Here is a 25,355-nt window from a genome sequence, read left to right as displayed (position 1 = left end):
CCGTCTCTGTGGCAGGGGCAGGACAGTCCCAGTGAACGCGTGGGCAGGCCCAGAGCTGGCAGGCCCGGGCGGGGGCTGGCTGAGGATCCAGCGCCCTCAGGAAGGGGCTGAGGTCACTCTGGTGTGCCCGCAGCAAATGGACAACGCAGTGTACACCTTCGAGACCCTCCTGCACCAGGAGCTGGGGAAGGGGCCCACCAAGGAGGAGCTGTGCAAGTCCATCCAGCGGATCCTGGAGCGCGTGCTGAAGGTGAGCTCGCTGCTGCCCTGGGGGGCACCCTGATGGCCGCGAGGGGGACTGCCCCCACCGGCTGGCGGAGCCTCCCACCCAGAGCCCCCCCACTCCTCCCTACAGAAATACGACTACGACAGCAGCTCGGTGCGGAAGAGGTTCTTCCGGGAGGCGCTGCTGCAGGTCACCATCCCCTTCCTGCTCAAGAAGCTGGCACCCACCTGCAAGTCGGTGAGTCCCTCCCAGCCCCGCCCGCCCCTCGCCCCTTGGCCGTCCTGACCCGTCTCTGCCCACCCGCCCGCAGGAGCTGCCTCGCTTCCAGGAGCTGATCTTCGAGGACTTCGCCAGGTTCATCCTGGTGGAGAACACGTACGAGGAGGTGGTGCTGCAGACGGTGGTGAAGGACATCCTGCAGGGTGAGCCCAGGCTGCGACACTAGATGCAGGGAAAGGCTTGAGCCCCCGCCCTGGGTGGGCTGGCCCACTGGTAGCTGTGTGGCTCCAGGAGGGTAGCGCTTGCTCTCTGGGCCTCACATGTCCCCTCTGGACCTCGGCTCGCTGGGAGAGTCAGGGAGGGACCTGGTGGTTGCCAGCCAGCGTCCCAGCTCTGCTACTTAAGCCACCAGTGAGGCCTGGACTGAGTCACATCCCAGTCACAGACCCTGACAGAGGCTGAAGCCGGTCCCCTGTGGGCACGGGTCCCTGTGCTGAGCGTCTGTCGCTCCCCTTGTGTCCCCTAGCTGTGAAGGAGGCCGCGGTGCAGCGGAAGCACAACCTGTACCGGGACAGCATGGTCATGCACAACAGTGACCCCAACCTGCACCTGCTGGCCGAGGGCTTGCCCATCGACTGGGGAGAGGAGTACGGCGACAGTGGTGGTGACAGGGGCGAGGGTAGCTGCAGCCCTGGCTCCCCAGAAGCAGCCACCCTCTCGGAAAAGCGACGGCGTGCCAAGCAGGTGATGTCCGTGGTCCAGGACGAGGACACAGGGCTGCCTTTCCAGGCTGGCTCTGAGCCGCCGTCACCTGCGTCCCCGGACAGTGTCACCGAGGTCCGTAGCCTGCTGTCCCAGGATCTGCGAGCTGAGAGCCCTCCACCAGAAAGTTCCCTGCTCAATGGAGACCCTGCCCAGGAGAGTCCCCAGCCCACGGTGGCTCCCAGGGCCTCCTCGCCACCCACCTCACCTGCTCAGCATCTCCCACCTGGAAAGGCTGTGGACCTTGAGCCCCCCAAGCCCAGTGACCAGGAAACAGGGGAGCAGGTGTCCAGCCCCAGCGGCTGCCCCCGCATCCACACCACCACCGAGGACGGTCTGGGGATGCAGACGGAGTTCTAGGCTGGTCGCCCCTTCTGCTGGACACGGCACCCGGCCCCTCCCTCTGAGGCGCTGGCGACGGCACCCCATCTGTGCCCTGTGGTGGAGGCGGGGCAGGTGGCGTGGCACCGTGGGGTGGGGCCCACCTGAGTCACTTTTCTGGGTTCAGTCCCTTCTCCCTGCCTTCTCCCTGCGGGCTGATCTCAGGCGCAAGTTCTGGTTTCGAGGATTTCTTCTGTGCTGGGGGCTGGACACTTCGGGAGCCCCTCCGCCCGCCCTCCTGCTCTTGCCGTCCTCCTCGGGAGAGGGAGACTGAGTGTCGGGTGCTGCGCCACGGAGCCTGGGAAGCTGGTCGATGGCCCCGCATGGCACCTGGCCTGTGGCACTGGGTGGCGGGGGGAGGCGGAGCACTGAGGCCCTGCCTCTTGTCCTGTCCCCTCCTCAGCCTCCCTGCCGGGCCCCAGAGGCCAGTCCCAGGGTGGATGCAGACCTGGCACCGGCTGCACTGAGGGAGGCGGAGGGGGCTCTTCGGGCCTGAGCAGGCGGGGTGCTGGAGGAGGGGGAGGTGTCGGGCTCTCAGGGGAGAGGGGCTAGGGGCCTGGGTGGAGGAGAAAGGCCTAGAATGTGCTGGTCTGTTGAGGGGAAGTGTCCCGAGGGGAGGAAGTAGGTGGCCTCTGTCAGAGGTTACAGTCACCTGAGCAAGAAGCCGAGATGGCAAAGTGAGGGCTGCTGGAGCCAGAGTGGGGGGCTCTAGCTCCCCATGTCTCCCAGGCCAGCCCGGCTCCTTCCTGCTCCCCGGTGTCCCCCCTCCCTCAGAGGCAGGGCTCAGGGGCTGGACTGTGCCCACCGGAGCTGGAAGGGGCTCCCCAGGAACAGAGGGAGGCTCCCGAGAACCCCCAGGATCTGGAGTCGTCTGAGCTCGGCCTCATCCTAATCTCCAGGCCTCTCCCGCAGTGTCCCCGTGAATCACTGTGGGCTTAGCCCTTGTCCCTTCCATCTGTTCCTGGTGTGAGGGGCAAGTCCGTCCCCAGGGTCTCCCCTGTCACTGTGAGGGGAGGGTGGGTTGGGCAGGAACTCTCTCTGCCGTGTCCCTGGGTGGTCGTGTGTCCCAGCCCTGCAGCCTCCATGCCCTGGACGTACTTCCAGGGCAGGGGCCTGAGACCCCCAGGATGGCGCTCACAGGTGCTCAGGGACCCCAGTCCCCAGCTCTGATCTTGGTCACGTCACTAACCTCTTCTGATCTCTCCTAGTGCCTTGGGGGTTTCGATCATTGTTCCCAGATACGGTATCAAAGATCCTATGCAAACTCTTAAGCTTCGCTAATCAATAAACGCTTTATTTAAAGCCACTTCCCTGTGTGTTGCTGGTGTGGGGCGTGGGGGGGGGACCTGGCTCCAGGGCCTGTGTCTAGGAGTCTCCTTGGGGCTGGGGCTGGGGCTGGGGCTCTGTGACTCGGCTTCTGGGCTCGTCACTTCACCAAGTACCAGCAGGTTTCTGGTCTGTGTTCCAGTAGCCTCCCATTGATAGAGGAGGAAACTGAGGCTCAGAGAGAACACCTGTCCAAGCCCATGGAGCTCCTATCCTAGGGGACTGTCCTCATGGCAACTCAGGTGGCTTCCTCAGCCAGACCTATGCAGGGTGCTCTCAGCAGCACTGGGTGACAGTAAGGCCCAGAGGGATGGCAGATGTGTTGAGGCCAGTCAGGGCCCCGGGGTGTCCATCCTAGGGACTGGCCCAGGCTCATGCTGGACGCAAACGGCCACACCGCCTCTTCAAGACCTGACCACGTGCCAGTGTTTGAGGGACACTTCTGTAGGCTGTGGACTTCACATCGGGGGCCAGGAGACTCAGGGCAGCTCTAGGCCCAAAGGGGTGGGGCACCCTAGCTGAGAGGACCGCACAGGGACACCCAGCCCTCTGCAGCCGGCAGGGTGGGGTGCTTCCTCTGCGGGTAAAGCATATCCCTTTGGCAAAGGCGCCAGAAACGTGCAGTGGGGAAAAGAGCCTCTTCCATTGGGAAGAGGAAATCCACAGGCACAAGGTGAGACTGGACCCCACCCTCTCCGCAGGCGACCAGCATCAGACCCTGTCCTACCAGGAGGAAAAGCCACTCGTCATGTTGGCGTAGGAACCAAATTCCTCCAGTGCCAGAAGTCAAATCAAGACTCAATAAATGGGATGGTATCAAACGAGAGTTTCTTCACAGCAAAGGAAACAAGAACCTGAAGAGAGAGCCTCCAGAAGGGCAGAAAATCCTGCCACCCGCACCTCGACAGCACCAATCCCCAGGATGTATGAAGAACTCGAGGCTGTGGCTCGGCGGTAGAGCACCCACCTCACATGTGTGGGACCCTGGGGTCGATCCTCAGCACCTCATAAAATAAATGAGTGAAATGAGCGTGTTGTGTCCAACTACGACTAAAAATAATTAAACAAGACTCAAAAAACTTAACTCCAAAAAACCCCACAAATAATCCTGATCAACAAAGGAACTGCACAGACACTACACAGAAGAAGAAATATGATCGGTCAACAAATATAAAAAAATGTTCAACATCACTAGCAATTACAGAAATGCGAATTAAAACTACACTGACATTTCATCGCACTCCAGTCACAAGGGCAATCATCAAGCATACAAGTCACAATTAGCGTTGCGAGGAAGTGGGGATAAGGCACACCTGAACACTGCCAGGGGGACTGCAAGCTGCTGCCGCCACTCTGTAAAGAGCATGGAGAGTCCTCAGAAAACTTGGAACGGAACCACCACTTGACCCAATTATACCACTCCTCTGCATTTACCCAAAAGACTTTAAATCAGCCTACTATAGTGATGTGGCCACATCAATGTCTACAGCAGCTCAGTTCACAATAGCTAAGCTATGAAACCAACCTAGGTGCCCTTCAACAGATGAATGGATAAAGAACATGTGGTACATATACACAAAGGAATACTACTCAGCCATAAAGAAGGGAGAAATTATAGCATTTGCCAGTAAATGGATGGAACTGGTACTATCATGCCAATCCCCCAAAACCAAAGGCCAAGTGTTCTCTCTGACATGCAGATGCTGAACCACAATAGTGGGGTGGGGGGAATGGAGGTTCACCAGATTGGATGGGGGAGCGGGAGGAGGGAGAGGAGATGGGAATGGGAAAGACAGTAGAATGAATCGGACATCACATTCCTCCGTCCCTATATGGATACATGACCAGCGCAACGCCTCACCATGTACAGACGCAAGAAAGGGAAGTGGAGCTCCATGGGTGTGCAATAGGTGACAAGACACTCCACGGTCATACGTAACTAAAAAGAACAGAAAAAGTAAAGGACCAAAACCATGTCCCGATGGGTGCCATGGGGGATGTCGGCTCCCTGGTCAGCCTGGCCTGGTGGCCTGGGGCTTAGGTCCCACCCTCTCTCAGTCACCAGGGCTGGGATGCACAAAGGGCCACAGGGTCAAAGGCCAGGGCTCAGCTGTGTGTCGCTGGTTCCTTGCAAGTTTCTAACTGAGCTCAAGCTCCTCCGCCGGAAGAGGGACAGAACACCTGTCTCTGGCCCTCGTGAAGATTAGGGAGCCACAATCACGTCCTCCAGGTTACAAGTCTGAGGCTCCTCTGGGCAACTTAGACCTTGCCTCAACATAAAAAAGAAGAAGAGCTGGGGTGGGGGGGGTAACTCAGTGGTAGAGCCCTGGGCTCAGGCCCGTACTGCCAAGGAAAAAAAGCCATGTCTCCAGAAAGTGGGCGGCTGCCTCGGCCTCGGGCCTCTGGCCTCAGGCCTCTGGCCTTGGTCTCCTCTGGACCAAGCTGAAGCCAGGAGCCTGGGTGGGAGGGGCGTCATCAGAAGTCCCCAGGAGAAGACAGGGAAGAGGCATCCAGCTCTCAGAGTCCTTGGAGAGCAGGACTCCCATGGTGAAGTCATTCACTCTGTCCTCTCCAGCACTGCAGGACGGATGGTCCCGGTGAGGCAGAGAGGTGCAGGGCTCCTCCCCAGCCCTCTCCGGTGCTGTACCTCAGGCGAGCACTCAGCGCCCCCTGGTGGCCACCAGCTGAAGCCGGCAGGGCCCGGCACCGGCCACACTGGATGCAGCGGAAGAAGCAGGCCTGAAGCTGGCCAGGCTGGCTGGGTGAGGCCCAGATACCCTGAGCAGCTCAAAGCAACGGTGGCCCTTGGCTCAAAAAATCTGCCAGGAAACACATAATAAAGGTGCACCTCTGCCTCAGGTCCAAGGGCGCACGGCTTTCAGGTTTCCAGCACAATGGTGCAGGTTTGGGAGTCAGGACGTCTGTGCTCAAACCCAGCTCCACCAGGTCCCAGTCACATGTCCGGCATCACCCCTCAGCCTCTGCTCCCTTGTCTGGGGTAACACCAGTGCGCGTTACCCCAACACGACCCACCACTGAGCATCCCCGATCATGGAGAGGTGCTGCTGCTGTCCCGGCTCTGGTTCCCCCGCCCCCCACGCAGCAGTGCCCTTCTCCCTCTCCTTTCAACTGAGGTGCACCCACTCCTGGACTCGTTCCCTGGTTGAGCTGCTCTTCTCCTGACCCAGTCCCCTCCCCTTCTGGGCTCCCAGGAGGTCCATGGATGACATGGGCCAGGAGCTCACCGATAGGTTTATTGATGTTCCTGCTTTGGGTGGAGCTGCGCGGGTGAGGAGCTACAGATGTGCAGCATGGGTGGGGCATGCACAGGGAGCAGCAGAGGGGAGGCCCGCGGCACAGGCCTGCAAGGCTCACCCCTCCCCAGGACATCCCCACTCCAGGCCAGGACAGCTGGCACGTCCCACAGGTGAGAATGGCAATCCCACAGGCGGATGGCCGGTAGGTGGAGATTTTCAACTTGGCCAGGGTGCTCATTCCCCAGGCCAGGTGGTGGCACAGCCACCTGTCCACTCCCTGGACCCTGTCCCCGTGCCACCAGGGCTGGTCCCCAGTAGAGCCATGCATGCCCCCTCTTCAGCGTTTGGACTAGCTCTGCCATGGGTTGGGAGTGCCTCCACCTGGCCCGACCCACAGGGGGCTCACGGCTGGGGGCTCACAGGTGGTGGGGAGAAGCCCAGGAGGGGGCTCACCCCAGCGTGGGTGGCGCAGGAGTGAAGGGCACCTTGGGCCTGTGGTGGCGGAGGCGGTGCCGAGGGCCCCTCAGCTGCTGTGGTAGATCCGGAGGCGCTGGGCAATCTCCTGGCGGCACAGCGGGCAGGTGCGCAGCGGCTGGCAGCACTGCTGGCAGCAGCAGACGTGGCCACAGGTGAGGAAGACCATCTGGGCCTGAGGGAAGAGCGGCCGTGAGGGTGGGGCCCTGCTGGGTTCTCTGGGATGGACGCCACTGAGTCCCAGACCCTGGGACCTAACCTTAAATATCTGGTGCCATGGTCACCATAAGCCATTCAAATATCATAGAGATAAATGCCACAGTTCACAAAAACCTAGTTGTTATGTTTGCAGTTTTGTGTCTACTTCTCTATGTTTTGTAAATAACATGTGAAAGCCCAGAACCCACCCCCACCCCTTTCCTTAAATAAAGTTTCTTGGCCTCTGTCCATGTGGTAGCTGTGTGGGGCCCTCTGCAGGACCATGGCTTGCTTAACCAGCCCCCGCTCCTGGGCACTGAGGTCCCTGGCGGTTCTTTTCAGTGGTGGGAGGGAGCCCAGCCTGTGCCAGGCAAACGCGCCACCACTGAGCTCCCGCCCATATTTGTAGTCTTCACGGTGCGTGTGCTTGCCCAGGCGGGCTCTGGTCCGTGAGCAAGAGTGCTGTGCCTGTCCCAGGCTCTGCCCTAGCACTTCTTGCTCAGAACACACCCTTAGGAGATGGCCATGGCTGTGCTCCAAAGCCTTCACAGCCGTCTGCCATCTGCAATGTTGAACTGGGCCAGAGAGCAGTGGTCCATTTGCACCATGCCACTCCCTGGCTACATTAATGACCAGGGGACTGTCACACTGCTAACACAGCTGCTTTTATAAGCAGCATCCCCTGGTGGCGGCAAGTGAGAATTGATAGTTTATACACTTGTTTAATTTCCGAAGAAAGTGTTAATTCTGCAACAATTTTTAAAAGGTGATTTTTAAAGAGACTTGGCAGGGAAAATCCTGTTGTTGATATTTCATGACCTGGGAGAATTCCCTAATATATTTTTTAAGTTGGGGAAAAAAACCTTCTTATGAAAAAAAAAAATAAAAATGTTCAGAAAATCATGTTAGCATTACTCATATTTTGGTCACGGGACCATGGGTCATTTTTGTTTCCTTTTAATTTCCAAAATGTCTAATGAATACAGTATACTTCTGTAACCACAGGAAACTGTTGGGAAATGATGCACAGGTCTGGAGGGGCGGAGGAGGACGGCTGTGGGCATGGGGCAGAGGGGGGCTAGGTGGGTCCAGCACCCTGGTGGCCCTGCCTGGTGGCCCCAGACTCACCTCGCGTTCCAGGCACACAACACACTCAGAGGCCTGCGGCTGTAGCTCAGCAGGGGGCGCTGATGGTCTCACTGGCTCAGGAGGCTCCTGGGGGTGTGTGGGGGACTCCAGGGCCCCGAGGACCTCTCCCTTGGGTGGTTCCAGCTCTGAGGAGACCAGAGGGACAGGCTGAGCCAGGGGGTCATCCTAGGTGCTCCCAACCCCTAGGGGTGCCCCTGGCCCTGGCTGCCCACAAGTGTGTGACCTGGGGCTGTTGTGATCTCTGAGCTGGGGACGGGCTCCCCACCATGCCCTCTTATTCCTCCTCTCTGAGCCTCCTCCCTGTTTCCCCATCCGTGAAACAGGAGTGAGTTTCTGCCTGGCTACCTCATGACGATACCAGGCATGGCCACCGTGCTTAACAGGGCCACTCATCCTAACTCAGCCACTCTGCAGCAGAGATGAGAAATCTGAGGCTCAGAGGGAACACCGCTTGCTGGGAGCCACAGTGCCACCTTGTGGTGGAGCGCAGAACAGAGGCCCTTGGTTAGGGGCTGAGCTTTGAACTACCAGGCTGCCCAGGAGACAGCATGGGCTGCCGCCCATCAGGAGACGGGAGGAGCAGGAAGCAGAGGCCTCCAAAGCTGCTTCCAGCTGCTCACTCTGCTCCGAGCCAGCCCCTGCCAGGGCCAATCAGCCAGCCACTCATATGGTTGGGGCTCTGTTAGGAGAAGCCCTGGAGAAAGCCCTGGGGTCAGTACCTGGCTGTATCCTGGCCTTGGCCAGCAGCTCCTGGACTCTCTGTAGGATCTCATGCTGCAGGCCAGCTTCTGAGACGCCAATCTGCGGCAGTTCAGAAAAGAGCAGACTGTGACTGGGGCTGAGCAGGAGCCTGCTCTGCTGGGTGGAGCTGCCTGCGAGGCCCCGGCCCACAGGGAGCCTCTGGTACCTTTGGTTGGAATGTGGCAGACCAGGCTCGGGATCAGCATCAGGCAGTGCCCAGACAACTGTGAAGGTGACTGGCTCAGGTCTAGGGGCACTGATCAGTGTGGCAGGGGGAGAAACTGAGGACCCAAAGGACAGCAAGACTAGTAACAGCTACAGCTCATCAAATACTGTCCAGTGCTAGGGATTACACCAACGATGTCACTTGCATAACCAGGTGACAGGGAGAGAAGCCACAGTTCAGCCAAGCTGCAGAGAGGCAGCTGTGCCTGGCCACACAGTCCCTGGGCTCCCAGAGCCCATGTGGCATGGCCCAGGACTCTTCAGTGCCATCTCGTCCTCTGTCTGCAGGAGAGACAGGACAGCAGAGTGGAAGAGAACAGGGACTTGGGGCCAGACCACCTGAGGTCAAGCCCTAAGCTTGCTCAGGGGGCTCAATTTCCCCATCTGAAGTTGCCGAGGACAGCGGCACCTGTCTCAGGGGCTGCCAGGAGAGCGAGTCATCGAGTTCAGGTCTGCAGACTATCGGAGCCTTGCCTGGGAAATGCAAGCATCCACTAGGAAGGCGACAGCAGCCATCGGGTCATTCTATTTTAAGCAGCACGTGGCTAACTGGACATACAGAGCTTGACTCACACCCAGAACTTGGCTGGGGCTCAGGCAGTGCTGTGGCCATGGCTGTGAAGCCAAGGGGCAGGGTAGGGGCTGGACCAGACCACCCCCAAGGACATGTGTTGACACTGCAGAGCACACATAGGTGGCTGGGGACAGATGGGGTAGGCATGAGGTCATCTGGACACAAGGAAGCCCTGGGCCATTTAAGCATGACTGGCCCTACCACACTGAATGAAAAGCAATCAGCCCTTGCCTCTGACCTCCTCAGGGGCCGCTGCACCCACCTTGGCCAGGTCCCCAGGGCTCATGCGGCTCAGCATGTCCAGTGAGATGCGGTGGTGGGCAAAGATGGGCAGGTAGTGCTCGGCAGAGAGCTGCACCAGCAGGGCCACCAGCTGGCGCTCCATGCCTTCCTCCTGCAAGACACACCCGAGCAAGGCCAGGGTGCCCACGTGGAGAGAGGGAGAGCCATTCCATCTGTCAACTTGAGGTAGTGAGCGACTTAAATGTCCACCGCAGTGGAACTGTTAAAATACACCAGGGTTCACTGCACACAGGACACCACGGAGCCTGGGGTGATGGGGCGGCTCTGCGCGTGGGCGGGAGAGCTGTCCGTCCCAGCTGCCAAAACCGTGGGTACCGGGCTTTTATTATGTATTTTATTATGTATTTAAAAAGTGTGCGGGGCTGGGGCTCAGCAGTGGAGCGCTCGCCTAGCACATGCGAGGCCCTGGTTCGATCCCCAGCACCACATAAAAATAAGTAAATAAAGGTATTGTGTCCAATTACAACTAAAAAATAAATATGAAAAAGTGTGTGTGCTCGTGAGAGAGAGGAGGGAGAAGAGAGAGGAGGGAGAGACCTCAGTCTGTCCTGCCCCTGCGGGGCTCGTGGTCTTGCCTGCAGGACGGTGACGGGCACCCTGTTTTCTCCCTCTCCAGAGTGAACGGGCTCTCACTCTCATTTCTGTTTCTAAAGGGTCCTGGCACACGAGGGTCACCAGAAAAATGAACTGAATTAAACTGGAGTGACCAGCAGCAGGGCAGGGCTGAGGCTCTGTGGCTCCTCTGGGAGGATCCCTGCTGGCCCCCAACCCAGAGGGCAGCGGTGTTCTTACCTGCAGCTTCAAGGACAAGGGCTTTTGGTTCAGAAGTCGCTGATACTGGATGAGCCAGTAATTTTCCTGCTTGGTCTCACTTTTGGCTTCTAACTCCGTCTGCCAAGAATGGAAACAGTCAATGTTAGTTACAAACCAGAAATAAAAACTAACACTGCCAGGCATCGTGGCCCCTGCCTGTAATCTCAGCAACCTGGGAGGCCAAGACAGGAGGATCACAAGTTTGAGGCCAGTCTGGGCAACTTAAGGAGACCCCATCTCAAAATACAAAAAGGGCTGGGATGTGGCTCAGTGGTAGAGCACCCCTGGGCTCAATTCCCAGTACTGGAAAAAGAAGGAGCAGGGGTGGGAATGGAGGTGAGGAGGAAGAAGAAGAAGAAGAAGAAAAAAAGTGTAATGACAATGACAGTTGTGAACTGCGTTCCTCTGGGCAGATGGTGGCACCTGGTAGTTCACAAAGGGCTGTCCCATCACTTGTCCCACCATTTAACCCACTGAAACCAAGAAGGCTGGAAGCCTTGCCTTTCCCAACTGAGGCCAGGGATGATTCTGGAGAAGGAAGGTGACAGATGCTTGGTGCCACACACCTGCGCCTGAGCCCCCTGCCACCTGGTCCCACACTCTGCCACTGCCTCTGGAGAGATGCCCTCTTATCTGCTGGTGGGAGAGCAGGCCTATGCAGCCCTCTCTGTCCCCAGAGAGCCCAGACTGCCCGGGTACCAGGCAGGGCGCAGGCTCCTTAGGACACTCCGGTTTCTGGGGAGGGCTTCGCCGTGGGGCAAGTCTGAAGACTCAGGAACGTGCCAGGGGCGGTGCCCTCCTGGTGCCTTGTGATAACCATCATCAGTGCTGTTCTGGGCCAGCGCTGCCCTAGGTGAGGGGACGGAGCAGTGAGTCACACCAATGCCCTCCACAGGGACAGCCCCAGCCGTGGCCTTTCTAGAGCACTGTGCGCTGGAAGATTCTGCCTCACAGGGAGGAAGCTGAAGCCCCGTGGGACAGGGATCCCCTGCGCTCAGGGCCTGGAGGCTGCAGCCACCTCGGGAGCGGCTCCACACGGGCCTCTCCCCACACACTTGGGCCTCATGTCCCGGGCAGGCCTTCCTTGGCCTTGCCAAGCTGTCCCGGCCCTCCCTGGCTGAGGGCATACCTCCGTCCTTCACCTGTGGCCCTGAGTGCTCTGCTGGGTGGTGCTGCCCCCTCCCTGGAGAGGCCCCAGGGCTGCGAGAACAGAAGCACCAGGCCACAGCATATGGCTGGCACTGCACGCTGCCGGGCCACCTGTCACACATGCACACCGTGTGGGCGGTGGTGGTGAGGCCTCACGAGGAGCAGGCTGCGTCTGATTGGCACAAACACGCCACCTGGGCTTTTGCTGGGCTCTGCAAGGAGACCGTCTCCCTCTTCCGGATCTGCACAGGCGGGGCCCAGAATGGAGCTTTCTCAGTGACTCGGCAAAACTGGGTCTTTTTCAGTCCCAGCTGGTGGGCCTGGCTTCTGTCCTCTCTGCCTGGGTGCCCACGGGGTCTGCAGGAGATAGCCACTGTGGGCTCCGCCACCCCGACAGGCCTCAGAATCAAAGCCATCTGCACAGAGGGTCTGGCCTCCTGCCCAAAGCTTATTCAGCAACCCGCCCTGGATGTGGGGTGTCCTCTCCCGGAGGCGATCCTCATGCTGTCCCCAAAGCCTTAGCTACAGGGCTGGGGCTGGGGCTCGATGGCAGAGCGCTCGCCTAGCCTGCATGAGGCACTGGGTTCGGTCCTCAGCACCACATAATAATAAATAAAATAAAGTTATTACAAGTTAAAAAAATACATATAAAGATGTTACTTTAGAAAAAAGTCCTTAGCTACAAAGACACCCAGAGACCATTGTTGACAAAGACTAAAAAACTGGTTAATAGAAGCCTGATCAAATGACAGCTTGTCCCAGTGCAGCCGCAAACAGGAACTCAGTGGGTCACTTGAATGACGTGAAGGCAGGCTGGTATTTTGTTTTTTATATTTTTAGTTGTACTTGGACATGATACCTTCACTTATTTCTATGTGGTGCTGAGGATCGAACCCAGGGCCTTGCCGCGGAGCCCCCGCCCCAGCCCCGGCTGGTCATTTTGAGAAGGGGTCTCTACACAGCCCAGACCGGTCAGCTCCTAGGTTCAAGCGAGCCTCTCATCTCAGCCTCCCAAGGAGCTGGGACTCAGGTACACGCGGCCCCAACGTGGGCCCCCAGGAATGTGCGTCAGGAGCCACATCCAGGCACTAGAAGGCTGCTCCTCTGTCCTTCCCCCCTTCCTTCTACAGGCGCCTTTACCGGAGCAATGAGAGTGATTAGAGACGCAGCTCACGTGTGGGAGAGGACAGCCATGTGTGTGGGAGGACACCGTGTGTGGGAGGACACCGATGTGTGTGGGAGGACATCGTGTGTGGGAGAGGACACCGTGTGTGGGAGGACACCGTGTGTGGGAGGACAGCCATGATGGGGGAGGACAGCCATGTGTGTGGGAGGACACCGATGTGTGTGGGAGGACACCGTGTGTGGGGGAGGACACCGTGTGTGGGGGAGGACACCGTGTGTGGGAGAGGACACCGTGTGTGGGAGGACACCGATGTGTGTGGGAGGACACCGTGTGTGGGAGAGGACACCGTATGTGGGGGAGGACACCGTGTGTGTGGGAGGATACCGTGTGTGGGGGAGGACACCGTGTGTGGGGGAGGACACCGTGTGGGGGAGGACAGCCATGAGTGGGAGGACAGCCATGGTGGGAGAGGACACCCGTGTGTGAAAGGACACTGTGTGTGGGAGAGGACACTGTGTGGGAGAGGACACTGTGTGGGAGAGGACACCCGTGTGTGAAAGGACACTGTGTGTGGGAGAGGACACTGTGTGGGAGAGGACACTGTGTGGGAGAGGACACTGTGTGTGGGAGAGGACACTGTGTGGGAGAGGACACTGTGTGTGGGAGAGGACACTGTGTGGGAGAGGACACTGTGTGTGGGAGAGGACACTGTGTGGGAGAGGGCACCGTGGGTGGGAGAGGACATAGTGTGTGGGAGGGCACCGTGGGTGGGAGAGGACATAGTGTGTGGGAGGTCACCGTGTGGGAGAGGTCACCGTGGGTGGGAGAAGACCCTGCTGGACCGAGGCCCAGCACATACCAGGATCTCACGGAGCTCCTCCTCCCGTTGCTTCTTCTCTTTGAGCAGCTGCTGCAGCAGGGAGCTGAGTGCCCGGCGCTGCCCCGAGACCACTTCCTGCAACACAAGTCGGCCCCTGAGCTGCCAAGCGAGCGCCCAGCGCCAGGGCCGGGTGCGCTGCACTGCTGTCACTCGTTCTCAGCTCAGTTTGAGGCTCTGCCCGATGCCTCTTGGCGAGGTGGGGACACAGCCAAGAGGCCCCTCTGCCCTGCGTCCCAGTCCCCTTCCTCCCAAGCCCCTGTCTCCCTTCCTGAGCTTAAGACAGGCATGGGACCCCAGTGACTGATGGCGATGAGTGGGAAGAAACATCCAACAAAAAATGACGGGCCACCGGCCTCGCTGACCACAGAGCACGGGCAGAAGCAGGGCGGGGAGGGCGGGCGGGGAGCGCCACGTGAGGAAGCCTGCCACGTGGAGGCACATGCAAACCGGAGCCCGTGTCGTGTCCCTGCCACTCATCCTCTTACCCCTGGGAGCCCCAGGGGAGCCCTGGCAGTGGGGGCCCCTCCAGCAGGGACAAGGGCACCGCCAAGCGTAGTGGGACAGTTTCTGAGTAACCCCAGCCCCTCATCTCTGAAGCTCACAAAGGGCCTTCTCTGATGGCCAGTGACACAGACTGGCCCTGAGTGACTGCTTCCACCTTGGGGTGGGTAGAAAGGGAGGCCCAAGGTGGGCAGTGACGTGCCCAAGGTCACACCGTATCTCTGGACAGGGCTGAGGGCAGGACTCCAGGTCCCAGCATCCTCACTGTGAGCCCTCCACTGAGTACGACGGGGACAATGACAGACGCAGGCTCTGTCTGGGAGCCGGCACGGGCACATATCCTCACAGGCCACCCCTCCAGCCCCTTAGTGAGCACCTGGGGAGTCTGGGGTCCAGAGAGGGGAAAGCACAGCCCTCCTCTCCACATGCCAAGCCACACAGCAGGTCCCAGCTGTCCAGTCCAGACTGCTGTCCACCCCCCCCCCTGCTGCCCTCTCGCCTCTGTGACAAGACACCTAGGTTGGCACACACAGATGCTGCCTACAGACAATGGCACAGAAATAGCTGGTCATCTTCTCCAGACATCCTTGGGACACCAAAAAGTCCCTTCTGCAGAGGCCCAGGGAGTGGGACCAGTGGCCCAGAAGTATGGCTTAAGGACACACCCTCTCCCAGTAAAGGAAACGCAGAGCGGCGGCGATGAAGCCCTCCTTCCTCTGACCCTCCTGCCTAGCACCAGCCCCACTGGCCTGGCTCGAGCTGGACCTCCTGGGGCTGGGGCTTGGTCCCACTCCCCTGTGCTGATGAGCAGTGGCCACGGGCCGGCCGGGAGGGAGCGCTGGGAGCCTGGCTGGGCTGGGGAGGGAGGGTGGCAGGCAGGGAGCCCTACGTACCTGCAGTGCCTCTGTGTCCAGGGATTTCCTCTTTAACTCCAGCTGTGTCAGCTGCAATAACTCAGTTTCTATTAACCTAATCTAGACAGAAGACGAGACAGGGGGTTTTATTTGCGTTAACCGTGGTTCTATTTTGCGTTGCTGACCTCTGATGGCCAGATGGGGCCTCAAAAACCCTTCTAGGGGAGGCTGGGGGCTCTGAAGAGGGGGACCTGAGGGCCTTGGAATCTCACCAACAGCACGGAGGGCAAACAGGATCCGCTTGCCACAGCTCTGCTACCTTGTTACATGGACACGCTGTCTGAGTCCAGGAGTCCAGCACAAGGCCTACTGCAGAGCCGACACCCAGTAAAGAAGTGTGGGGTAAAGAAGGGCTTCCTTCAGAGCCGGGGAGAGTAGGAACAGATGCACAGTCCCCTGAGCAGACTTTCTTGCTTCCTCCCATGGCAGAGGGCCTCAGAAGGGAAGGAAGAACTAACGGTGGCGGCTGACCATGGAGCATCCACTGAGTGCAAACCTGCTGTGCTTTATCTGCATCATTCATTTTCTTTTTTCTTTTTGCAGAGCTGGGGATAGAACCCAGGGCCCAACAGCGGTGAGGCAAGCCCTCTCCCACTGAGCCACATCCCTGTCCCTCTCTGCATCATTTAATTAGTTGTTCTCTGCCTGTTCGGATATATTATGTCTCCATTTTACAGACAAGAAAAAATTGAGGCTCAGAAGGTTACATAACTTGCCCAAGGAACAAAGCAGGTAAGTGAGAGAACTTTCCCTGGGATGCCTGCTCCAAGCTGAAGAGCTGGCCTGGGGGGTCACAACCACCCACCTACACTGAGCACGTCTGGGGTCAGGTCCCACAGTAGTGGCTTTACCCTGTGCCTATGACCCTCTGACCCCACTAACCCCTGGTCAGAGGAATGAGCTTCATTTCCGGCAATGTGGGGTTGAAATTAAATAGGGAAATTAAAAAGGATAGGTTGGTTTTGGCCAAAGAGGAAAGAAATAGAAAGAAAAATAAACCATGCAGAAAGGTGAGGTTTGAGTGTGCTGAACAGGATGTGATGAGCGTCCCATGGCCTGCAAGCTCCTCCTCCAGCCCAGCCCCATTCCAGAGCGTGCCACAGAGCCATAGCCCTGGGCTTGCCCAGGGCCACTCTGCATAGCAGAGCAGAGCCTGGGTGGGAGCACAGTCCCCTCCCACCAGGCCCAGGCCTCTCCCCAGCTCGAGGCTCCTGGTGACCCACCGAATCCCCGGCTAGGAAATCCAGTCTTCCTAGGGGAGCCCTGAGCTGCTGTCAGTCTGCCTGTGTTGGCGAGTCTGCGAGGAAGAGGAGGGCCCCAGGCACAGGCCTCTTGTGAGCCCTCAAGTGGGGGCCTCACACCTCGTCCTGTGACCTGCAGCCCTGCTCAGCAGCCTCCAGGTGGCTCTGAAAGCTGAGAGCAGGTCTAGGTGGAGCGCCCCCCAGCACCCACCTGGTTCCTGATCTGCCGGTGCATCAGGTCCTTCTTCACCTGGAGGGCCTCAAAGGCAGCCTTCTGCATGGCGCTCTGCAAAACAGATGGCACTCGGGCCGCTCAGCACAGCGGTGGCGCTGCTCTCCCAGGGCCATCCGGGGAGTAAATCTGCATACAGTTCCTGGGCACATGATTTCTACGTTTCTCAGGGAGAGACTGAAATACACATTCACCTTTTCTTCCAAGTTTTTAAAATCCTAACGTTAAGGGCTTCCCATGGGCTGGTACCCTGCTCCGTGCTCTCCCTGCACCTTGCACCGATTTCTACAGCAGTGGCTGGCCTGCGAGCCTCTGGGGCCGGGCCGTGGGGATGAGCCAAGTCTACTGAGCTCCTGAGCCCCTCCTTAACCAGAGGCAGATGTCTGCCCTGGGAACAAGACCCTCCTCAGCCCTGTCTCACAAACATCAGGTCACGCTATTAGGAAAACAAGAGACTGGGCTAGAGAGAAAGGGGGAAGGGAAGGTGGCCTGGAGGGGAAGGGAGAGCGCGGGCTACAGGGAAATGCTGCAGACCGCAGGGCCCACGGTGGTGGTGGGCGATGCTCTGTCTGCTCTGGGCCCAGCTAAGGAGGGGGACGCAGTAGCTGGAGTGTGAAGGGGGCGGGTCTCACCACGCTGTCCTGAGGGCTCCATGGACACCATTACCTCTCACCCTGTGAGGCCTTAGGATGAGCCCTGTATACAGGATGGGGGAAGACCGGGGAGGTGCCCCAGGGAGGGGGTGCTTCTTTAGATTTGGTGACCAGAAGACCATGTTCCAGAGGCCTCTCCTTGCCCCTCTGGACATCTCCAAGGTCACAGAGTCTCCTGTCTTACACACTGTCTGGCTTAGGGGACCTGGGTACCCCTGTCACCTCTGCCCTCACGCCCCAAGCCAGGGCTCACCTCCTGCAAGATCTGGCTGATGGCTTTGTTCTGATCCATCTGCTGCCATGACAGGATCTGCTGGAACCGCTCATCCATTTCGGCCATGCTGCCAGAAAGACAGCACATTTGTTAACTCTGAACATCTCCTGAGTACCTATTATGTGCACACACCTTGGAGGAGATGAGATACCATCCATTCACCGACCAATACCCATGGAGTCCCTGCTGGGGCCATGCCCCTGGCTGGGCACACACAGTTTGTCCAAACTGCATGGTCCCAGAAGGGAGGTGCTGGAGCCAGGAGCTGGCAGAGAATCTCCCAGGTCCTCTCACCCCTCCAGTCATGCAGTCCCCTCCATGATGCTCCTACAATGGACACTTGGGCTCTGCCCAACCACTCCTACAGGTAGAGAGCTTCCAACCTCCCAGCAGGCCACTCCACAGGGAAAGCATCCTTCCTGGACACTGTTGCCCTGGCCATCTGCTCTCAGCTCCCTGGAACATGGCTGGTGATTCTGGCACAAAACCTGCAACCGCACACACGCCCTGGCCTCCATGCAGTCTTGGTTTTGAGTTATTGATTAGACCCTGAAGTGGGGGACTGTATGCTCATCAAATCCTCTAACCAATCTGCGAGTAGCTACTAGGAATTTCTGATGAGAAATTTTCAGGAAGGGACCAAGACTCCTCAGGTAGGAGGAATCTTGTACTCCCGAACCATGTCACACATCCAGAAAGGAGGGAGGTTCCTGCATCTGCAGGGACACAGGGATGGTTGGCACAGGCAAGGCAGGGGAGGGTGGTGAGTGAGTCAGGGCAGCAGGGGCTGCTGAGCACCCACTGAGCTCTTCTCACCCGGGCACCTTTGGAACCTTTGACAAGCCCACAGGGCTATGGTGAGCTTGGTGACCCAGACCCAGAGGGACCAGCAACACAGACAGCCCCATCACTCTCCCCCCTCCAGCATGTCCCACACCCGGCTTCATGAGCCCTAGGAACTGGACAAGGCCAGCCCAGTCCAGAGCGCGTGCTGCCTGCTGCCAGCCTCCAGTCCTGGCCTGCCACCTGCTGGCTTGTTCGCTGCATTAATCTCTTGGAACCTGAGCTTTGACTGTAAAATGGGACTAATAAAAATACAGTCCCTCACAGATAAGCTAATGCCATCAGTCTCTGGCTTGGCACAGGGACTGTGCATAAGAAATGGGTGTGACTGTTATTCCTGTATCACTGCCCAACTCTGAATCATGGGGTCCAGCTATAAAAGTCAGGAAGGCCGGTCACCACTTGTGCTGGACAGCATGGCCAAAGCTGGGGCAGCCCAGGGCAGGGGATCCAGTGCCCAGCTCTCTGCTGAGTCCTGGGCCCTGCGCCAGCTCCCCCCAGGCCCTGGCCTGGGAATGCTCTTCCTCCCCTTACCTGGAACAGGCCTGCTGGACCAGGCTCTGCCTCTGAGACTCGTAGGCCATCTGGATGAGCCGGTTCTTACAGCTCTCAGTCAGCATCTGCTGCATGGCGGCTGCGGACAGAGGGGTACGGGGTGTGCTGAGGGAGGGTAGCTACCCTTGGGGACCCCGGTAGGAATGAAGCTGCAAGAGGACAGGACTCGAGGCACCACCTACTGATGTGCCTGATAGTCACTATAGAAATTGTTTCTCTCAGGGCTGGGGGTGTAGCTCTGTGGTAGAGCATTTGCTTAGCATGCCTGAGACCCTGGTCCATCCCCAGTACCCTCAAAAAAAGAAGTTTCTTTCTATTTATTTATTTATTTATTTATTTATTTATTTATTTTTGGCTGGGAATGGAATCCAGGACTGCTTAAACATTGAGTCCATCCTGGCCCTTTTATATTGTTACTTAGAGACAGGGTTTCAGTAACTTGCTTAGGGCCTCACTAAATTGCTGAGGCTGGCTTTGAACTTGTGATCCTTCTGCCTCAGCCTCCCAAGGCAGAATTACAGGTGTGCACCACCATGCCCAACTTCTCTTTTTAACTATAAAACTAATATAAACCAGATATATGATGGTGTAGTCTGGGAAGGGTGACAGAAGGATCATAAGTTTGAGACAAGCCTCAGCAATTTAGTGAGACCCTGTCTCAAAATAAAATGAAATTAAAAGGGCTGTTTGAAAAAAAAAAAAGAGTAACCTGAGCTTGGAAGACGGACCAACCATAAAATACCAACACACACACACACAAACCTTCTATAACCTTGTCACCAAGAAACGCTACATTTTGATATGCATTCTTCCAGTAGATTTATTTGGAGGGGTACTGGGGTTAGAACTTAGGAGCACTTTACCACTGAGCTATACACCCAGCCCTTTTTATTTTTTATCTTGAGACAGGGCTTTGCTAAGTTACAGAGCCTGGTCTTGAACTTGTGATCCTCCTGCCTCAGCCTCCAGATTTGCTGAGATGACAGGTGTATGCTATTATGGCTGGTGCCAACAGATTTTTAATGCATAATTTTTGTATTTAAAAAAATTAAAATAGGAGGTTGAAACAGGAGAATTATAAGTTCAAAGCCAGCCTCAGCAACTTAGCAGGCCCTAAGCAACTCAGTGAGACCCTGTTTCTAAATAGAACATAAAAAAGGCTGGGGATGTGGCTCAGTGGTTTGCCCTTAGGTTTAATCCCTGGTACCAGAATAATACAATAAAATAGCCCTCTCCCTCTCTTTCTCCTCCCCCGGCCAACTCCCTTTCTCTCTGTGGGTGGAGGGAGAGAAATATAATAATTAAAAGCTGGGGAGGGCTGGGGATGTGGCTCAAGCGGTAGTGTGCTCGCCTGGCATGCATGCGACCCGGGTTCGATCCTCAGTACCACATACAAACAAAGATGTTGTGTCCGCATAACTAAAAAATAAATATTAAATTCTCTTTCTCTTAAAAAAAAAATAGCTGGGGAGCTGGGGCTGGGGCTCAGTGGTAGAGCACTTGCCTGGCATGTGAGGCACTGGGTTCGATTCTCAGCACCACATATAAATAAATAAATAAAGGTCTATAACCAAGTTAAAAAAAACATTAAAAAAAAAAAAAAAGCTGGGACTCAAGTGAAGAGGTATCTGTACAGTGGCCAACCCAGATGCTCACTGAGCGACAAATGCGCCAACAGTGTGGCCCATGCATGCTGTGGGGTGTCATCCACCCTTAAAACAAAGACGACTCTGACAGCTGCTGCTGCGTGATGCACCTCGAGGACCTCATGGTTAGTGCAAAGACACAAGAGGACAATACCAAAGGGTTGCACTGCACCAGTCCCCAGAGGAGGCAAACAGACGCCAGGAAATAGGGTGGGTATTTATGGGGGGCTGGAGGAGCGGGATGGGGAGTGAGCGCGAAATGGGACAGATTTTCATTTGGGGAAGATGGAATCATACTGGAGAGGCGCAGAGGAGAGGATGGGAACATCAATGCCACCGAACTGCACATTTCAGTGGTTAAAATGGTGAAGTTATGTGAAGAGCGTTTTGCCATAATAGAAAGAATAGAAAGAGAATCACATTAAACACAGCACTTCACATTTTTTTAATGAATATCTGCCTGTGTCAATTAGATGTGATGCTTATGACTGCAGAGGACTCCTGTACGTGGGTCACCAAAGTTTATTTAGGTAATTCTCTATTTGGATGCATTTGTGCTTTTTAAAAATAAAAATATTAAATGATCCTTCAATAAATATTCTTGCTCAAACATCTTTGTGAACATCTGATTATTTAATTATCCTCTAAGTAATCTTAGAAGTACAATCTTAAGGCATGAACAATATATTTAGGACTCCTGAAACTATGTGCCCTTGACTCAAGTGCTACCTTTCTAGAACTTTTTGCTATTTTTCTGCTGCTTCACCACTGAGCCACATCCCTAGATCTTCTGATTTTTTTTTAAAAATTTTTTTAGTTGTAGATGGACACAATACCTTTATTTATTTATTTATATGTGGTGCTGGGGATCGAACCCAGGGCTTCACACATGCAAGTTGAGTGCTCTACCACTGAGCCATAATCCCAGCCCCAATCTTCTGATTTTTTGAGAGGGGTCTCCCTTTTGTTGCTGAGGGTGGCCAAATTGCCCAGGCTGGCCTCCAACTTGTAGTCCTCCTATTGTAGCCTCCAGAGTCACTAGGATGACAGGTGAGTATCACTCTGCTGGGCCTTTTTGCTGTTTTTACTGAGTTGTTTTAGTTATAAAAATAATACGGGGTTGGGGCCTAACAGCATATGCAAGACCCAGTATGAGGCAGAAAACAAAACCAAATATAAAACATGCTCATTTTTTTAAAAAGTTAAGTAATAGGGAAGCTTGAATAGGGGAAAATGAAAGTCTCTAGACACGTTCCCATCCCTGTGCAGTTAATTAGATGAGATCCTTCTGGAAATTTCCCCACATTTTTGTTTTTACAAATGGTGGATACGAGTGACCTTTAACACCAAGATGCTAATGACCTGACAGGTGGTGGGGGGACACAGGCATGCCACGGGCTTGCCTCAGAGCCCAGCCCACAGACACCACAGACAGCCTTGCCTCCCGACAAAGGCTGTAGAGGCGGGGACACCCAACAGAATCAGTTCTTGTTTTAACAAGGGACAGGCAACACCTCCTTGGCTGTCCTTAGCCCACGTCTTCAAGTCCTCAGGGCCATGTGGGGTCCCTTCATTAGCGTGTACCACGTGGAGCCAGGACCATTCCTGAGGAATGATGGGAAGGGGCACAGCACCCAGGAACCCCAGAGGGCCCAGCCCAGTTCCCTGGTTCTCAAAAACAGGGAAGCCAGCCCTGTGGAAGGCTCATTGGGTCCAGGTGTGATCCCATCTGGCTCTCCTAATGACCCTATGAGATTGCCAGGTCATAGCATTTCCCCATGTTATAGATAATAAAATTGAGGCTTAGAAAAGTTAGGGACCAGTAATGCCCCCAAGGTCACAGCTGCTATCCAAGCTGAGACTCTGAATCCAAGCCTAGCCTGGCCCCATAGCCCCATCTCCATGAGCTGGACTTGCCTGCCTTTCTTGAGGGCTGACACTAGTGCTCTCCGCACATGACTGCCAGAGAGGGCTGCCCATCCACTGGCCCAGGCGGCCAAATGCTCTTCTCTAGGGCCCTCACCTTCCCCATCTCGGAACTCACCGGCGATCTCACGTTGTCGCAGGTTCTCTGTCTCCTCCTGAGTTATGGACATCAACTGTTCCATTCTTATTCTAGGGGGAAAAAAAGCCATCCATTCACTTGGCAAACAACTTTTCCAACAGGGAACCCCACCAGAAGAGCACCACCTCCTCCAGGAAGCCTGCCCTGAAGAGCCAACCCAGATGAGCTCCCTGAATGCCCACATCACCACCTCCTCCTGTGGGGCCTGTTAACTCCAGCCCTGTAGCTAGAGTACCTGTATAAAAGGGTGAACATCCCCTTAGAAAAATGGGCCAGTGCTTCACTACAAGTAACCAGCAAACATGGGAAGACGCTTAACATCACTGGCAAAGAAGGCCAGACCTGTTCACCTGTCAGGTTGGTTGAGATTAAGAAAACCAGGAGCTGCTGCTGCCGGCAACGATGGTGGAGAAATGGGCACATCTGTGTGCTGCTCAGAGCACAAACCAGCTACATGTTTGTGAAGATGTGCTGGCACCCATCTAAATGTCATTTGCATATTTCACTAAAAAGATGATCATATAAAGCTTGGTGCCATGGTGCCTGTCTATAATCCTGACTACTTGGAAGCCTGAGTAGGAGGATCACAAGTTCAAGGCCAGCCTGGGTGATTTAGTGAGAGCCTGTCTCAAAATAAAATAAAAATTCTGGGGCACTAGCTCAGTGATAGAGTGATTGCCTAGATCATGCAAAGCTCTGGGTTCAATCTCTAGAACAAAAGAAAAAAAAAGTCACATAAATACCTAAGGGTACACTGAGAATCTGTTCACCATCATAATTTTTGAAATTATAAAAAACTGGAAGCAACTTAAAGGTTTGTGGGCAGAGGGCTAATTAGATAAATTATGATTTAATCACACAATAGAACATTCTTCAGCAATTACAAATTACCAGATTTGACATGGAAATTCATCCATGATATAGCAAGTGAAAATGAACAAGGTGACATGCAAGCACACATGCCTGCTGTGCTTTTTCATATGCCCAACTAGCAGGAGTGGCTTGGAAAAATCAATATCCTTTCCTGTTCCCTGCTGCTGGGACTTAGTCGCAAGGGCATGGATAGGTGGAGCAGCTCTGTCTGCTGTCCAGGGCCATAGACAGCTCAAGAGAAGGTGGCTTCTGGTAGAGGGCTGTACTCTGGGCCCAGCCCCACCCAGAACCAGGGGTTCTTGGTCAATGTGGGCCAAATAGATGATGCCACTGGCCACAACACTGCTTGGCTTGGACCGGCCCAGCTCCCCAGCCCCAGTTGAGGTTGGCAGCATGGGGGTGGCTACTGTAGCCCCAGGAAGCACCCTGCAGAAGGCCTTTCCAGGCAGTGGGGGCCTAGAAGTCTGGACTGACTAGGTGAGATAGGGCTCCTCCAAGGACAGCTCAGAGTCCTCGCTGCTATTGCAGGACCCGAGAGAACCAGGAGGGATCAGAATTGACATCTCAGGGAGGGGTGGAGGATGGAGTTGGTCCTTCCTCTCTATCATCTTTTCTAATTACAAAAGTGGTGTGCCCCAATATAGTCGACTCAGAAAACACAGAGAAGAAAATGAAGGCCACTACATGTAAGCCCCATGACTCAAAAAAAATTAAGTAGTAACCATGGGAATGGGCCCACATGCTTTCTGCACACAGATAGTGCAGAGTGTCTTTTTTTTTTTTTGGTTCTAGGAATTGAACCAAGAGGTTCTCTACCACATCCCCAGCCCTCTTTATTTTTTATTTTGAGACAAGGTCTTGCTAAGTTGCTTAGGACCATGCTAACTTGCTGAGGTGAGCCTTGAACTTGTGATCCTCCTTTCTCAGCCTCCCAGCTCACTGGGATTATAGGCATGTACAATCACTCTTGGTCAGAGTGTCTTTTTAAAATGATAACTGGTATATTCCTCTTTAAATACAGCCTCCCACTTTTCTACTTAGCAACATGACTGTTCTCCCTAGTGAAGAACACAATTGGCCCTCCATATACATGGGTTCCACATCTGTGGATTCAATTTACTGTGGATCAACAATGTTTGAAAAAAACCTGCCTCTGTACTGAACAGGTACATATTTTTCCTTGTCATTATTTCCTAAATAATAGAGTATAAGAGCTATTTAAACAGCATTGACATTGTATTAGACATTATAAGTTATCTAAACATAAAGTGTACAGGAGGAGGTTGTGTAGGTTATATGCATATACTTTGCCATTTTACATAAGGGACTTTGAGCATCAGTGGGCTTTGGTATCTGCAGATGGTCCTGGAACCAATCCCCCTCAGATACAAAGGGACAGACGTATTTTATTTCTTTTTCTTTCCATAAATGTAGATTTGTTCTTTTTTTTTTTATATTGGAAATATTCATTATGTATCCATCCTATTCATGTCTCTAAATTTTTTAAAGAACTTGAAAGTAGTGATAATTCATTTTTTGATCTAGTTATTTATTTTGACAGTACTATGGATTGAACCCAGAGCTTTGCACACGTGAGGCAAGCACTCTACCACTGAGTCACATTTCTAGGCCTTTTTATTTTTTATTTTGAGACCGGATCTCACTAAGTTGCCAAGGCTGGCCTTGGACTTGTGATCCTCCTGCCTCAGCCTCCCAATTGCTGGAACTGCCGGTGGGTCCTGCCACTCCTGGCAT

General features: G+C 55.2%; 2 protein-coding genes across 10 annotated transcripts in view; one reads left to right on the top strand and one right to left on the bottom strand.

The window, feature by feature from the left end:
- The window catches only part of Niban2 (niban apoptosis regulator 2), a 48,448-nt gene extending 45,554 nt beyond the window's left edge, over positions 1–2,894 (top strand). The window contains exons 11-14 of the mRNA XM_005320988.5: positions 134–250; positions 356–463; positions 537–648; positions 972–2,894. Of these exons, the coding sequence (XP_005321045.1) occupies positions 134–250; positions 356–463; positions 537–648; positions 972–1,567 (933 nt within the window). The 3' untranslated portion in view covers positions 1,568–2,894. The remainder of the gene's footprint in view (positions 1–133; positions 251–355; positions 464–536; positions 649–971) is intronic.
- A 3,254-nt stretch (positions 2,895–6,148) lies between these two features.
- Lrsam1 (leucine rich repeat and sterile alpha motif containing 1) overlaps positions 6,149–25,355 on the bottom strand; it is a 37,027-nt gene continuing 17,820 nt past the window's right edge. For 7 of the 9 annotated variants that reach the window (XM_005320987.5, XM_021723567.3, XM_021723569.3 and 4 more), the window contains 11 exons: positions 22,707–22,777; positions 18,996–19,095; positions 17,598–17,685; positions 16,671–16,745; positions 15,198–15,278; positions 13,783–13,878; positions 10,628–10,726; positions 9,795–9,926; positions 8,712–8,793; positions 7,972–8,117; positions 6,149–6,820 (listed from right to left, as the gene is read on the bottom strand). In XM_005320987.5, the coding sequence (XP_005321044.1) occupies positions 6,695–6,820; positions 7,972–8,117; positions 8,712–8,793; positions 9,795–9,926; positions 10,628–10,726; positions 13,783–13,878; positions 15,198–15,278; positions 16,671–16,745; positions 17,598–17,685; positions 18,996–19,095; positions 22,707–22,777 (1,096 nt within the window). In that variant the 3' untranslated portion in view covers positions 6,149–6,694. Of the gene's footprint in view, positions 6,821–7,971; positions 8,118–8,711; positions 8,794–9,794; positions 9,995–10,627; positions 10,727–13,782; positions 13,879–15,197; positions 15,279–16,670; positions 16,746–17,597; positions 17,686–18,995; positions 19,096–22,706; positions 22,778–25,355 lie in introns of those variants that run through there. The other 2 variants (XM_078048249.1, XR_013438306.1) reach the window with 2 other exon arrangements.

Source organism: Ictidomys tridecemlineatus, chromosome 4, assembly GCF_052094955.1.
Source record: "Ictidomys tridecemlineatus isolate mIctTri1 chromosome 4, mIctTri1.hap1, whole genome shotgun sequence".
NCBI lineage: Eukaryota > Metazoa > Chordata > Mammalia > Rodentia > Sciuridae > Ictidomys > Ictidomys tridecemlineatus.
The sequence above is the reverse complement of the archived record's forward strand: the minus strand, read 5'-3'. Positions and strand labels throughout refer to the sequence as shown.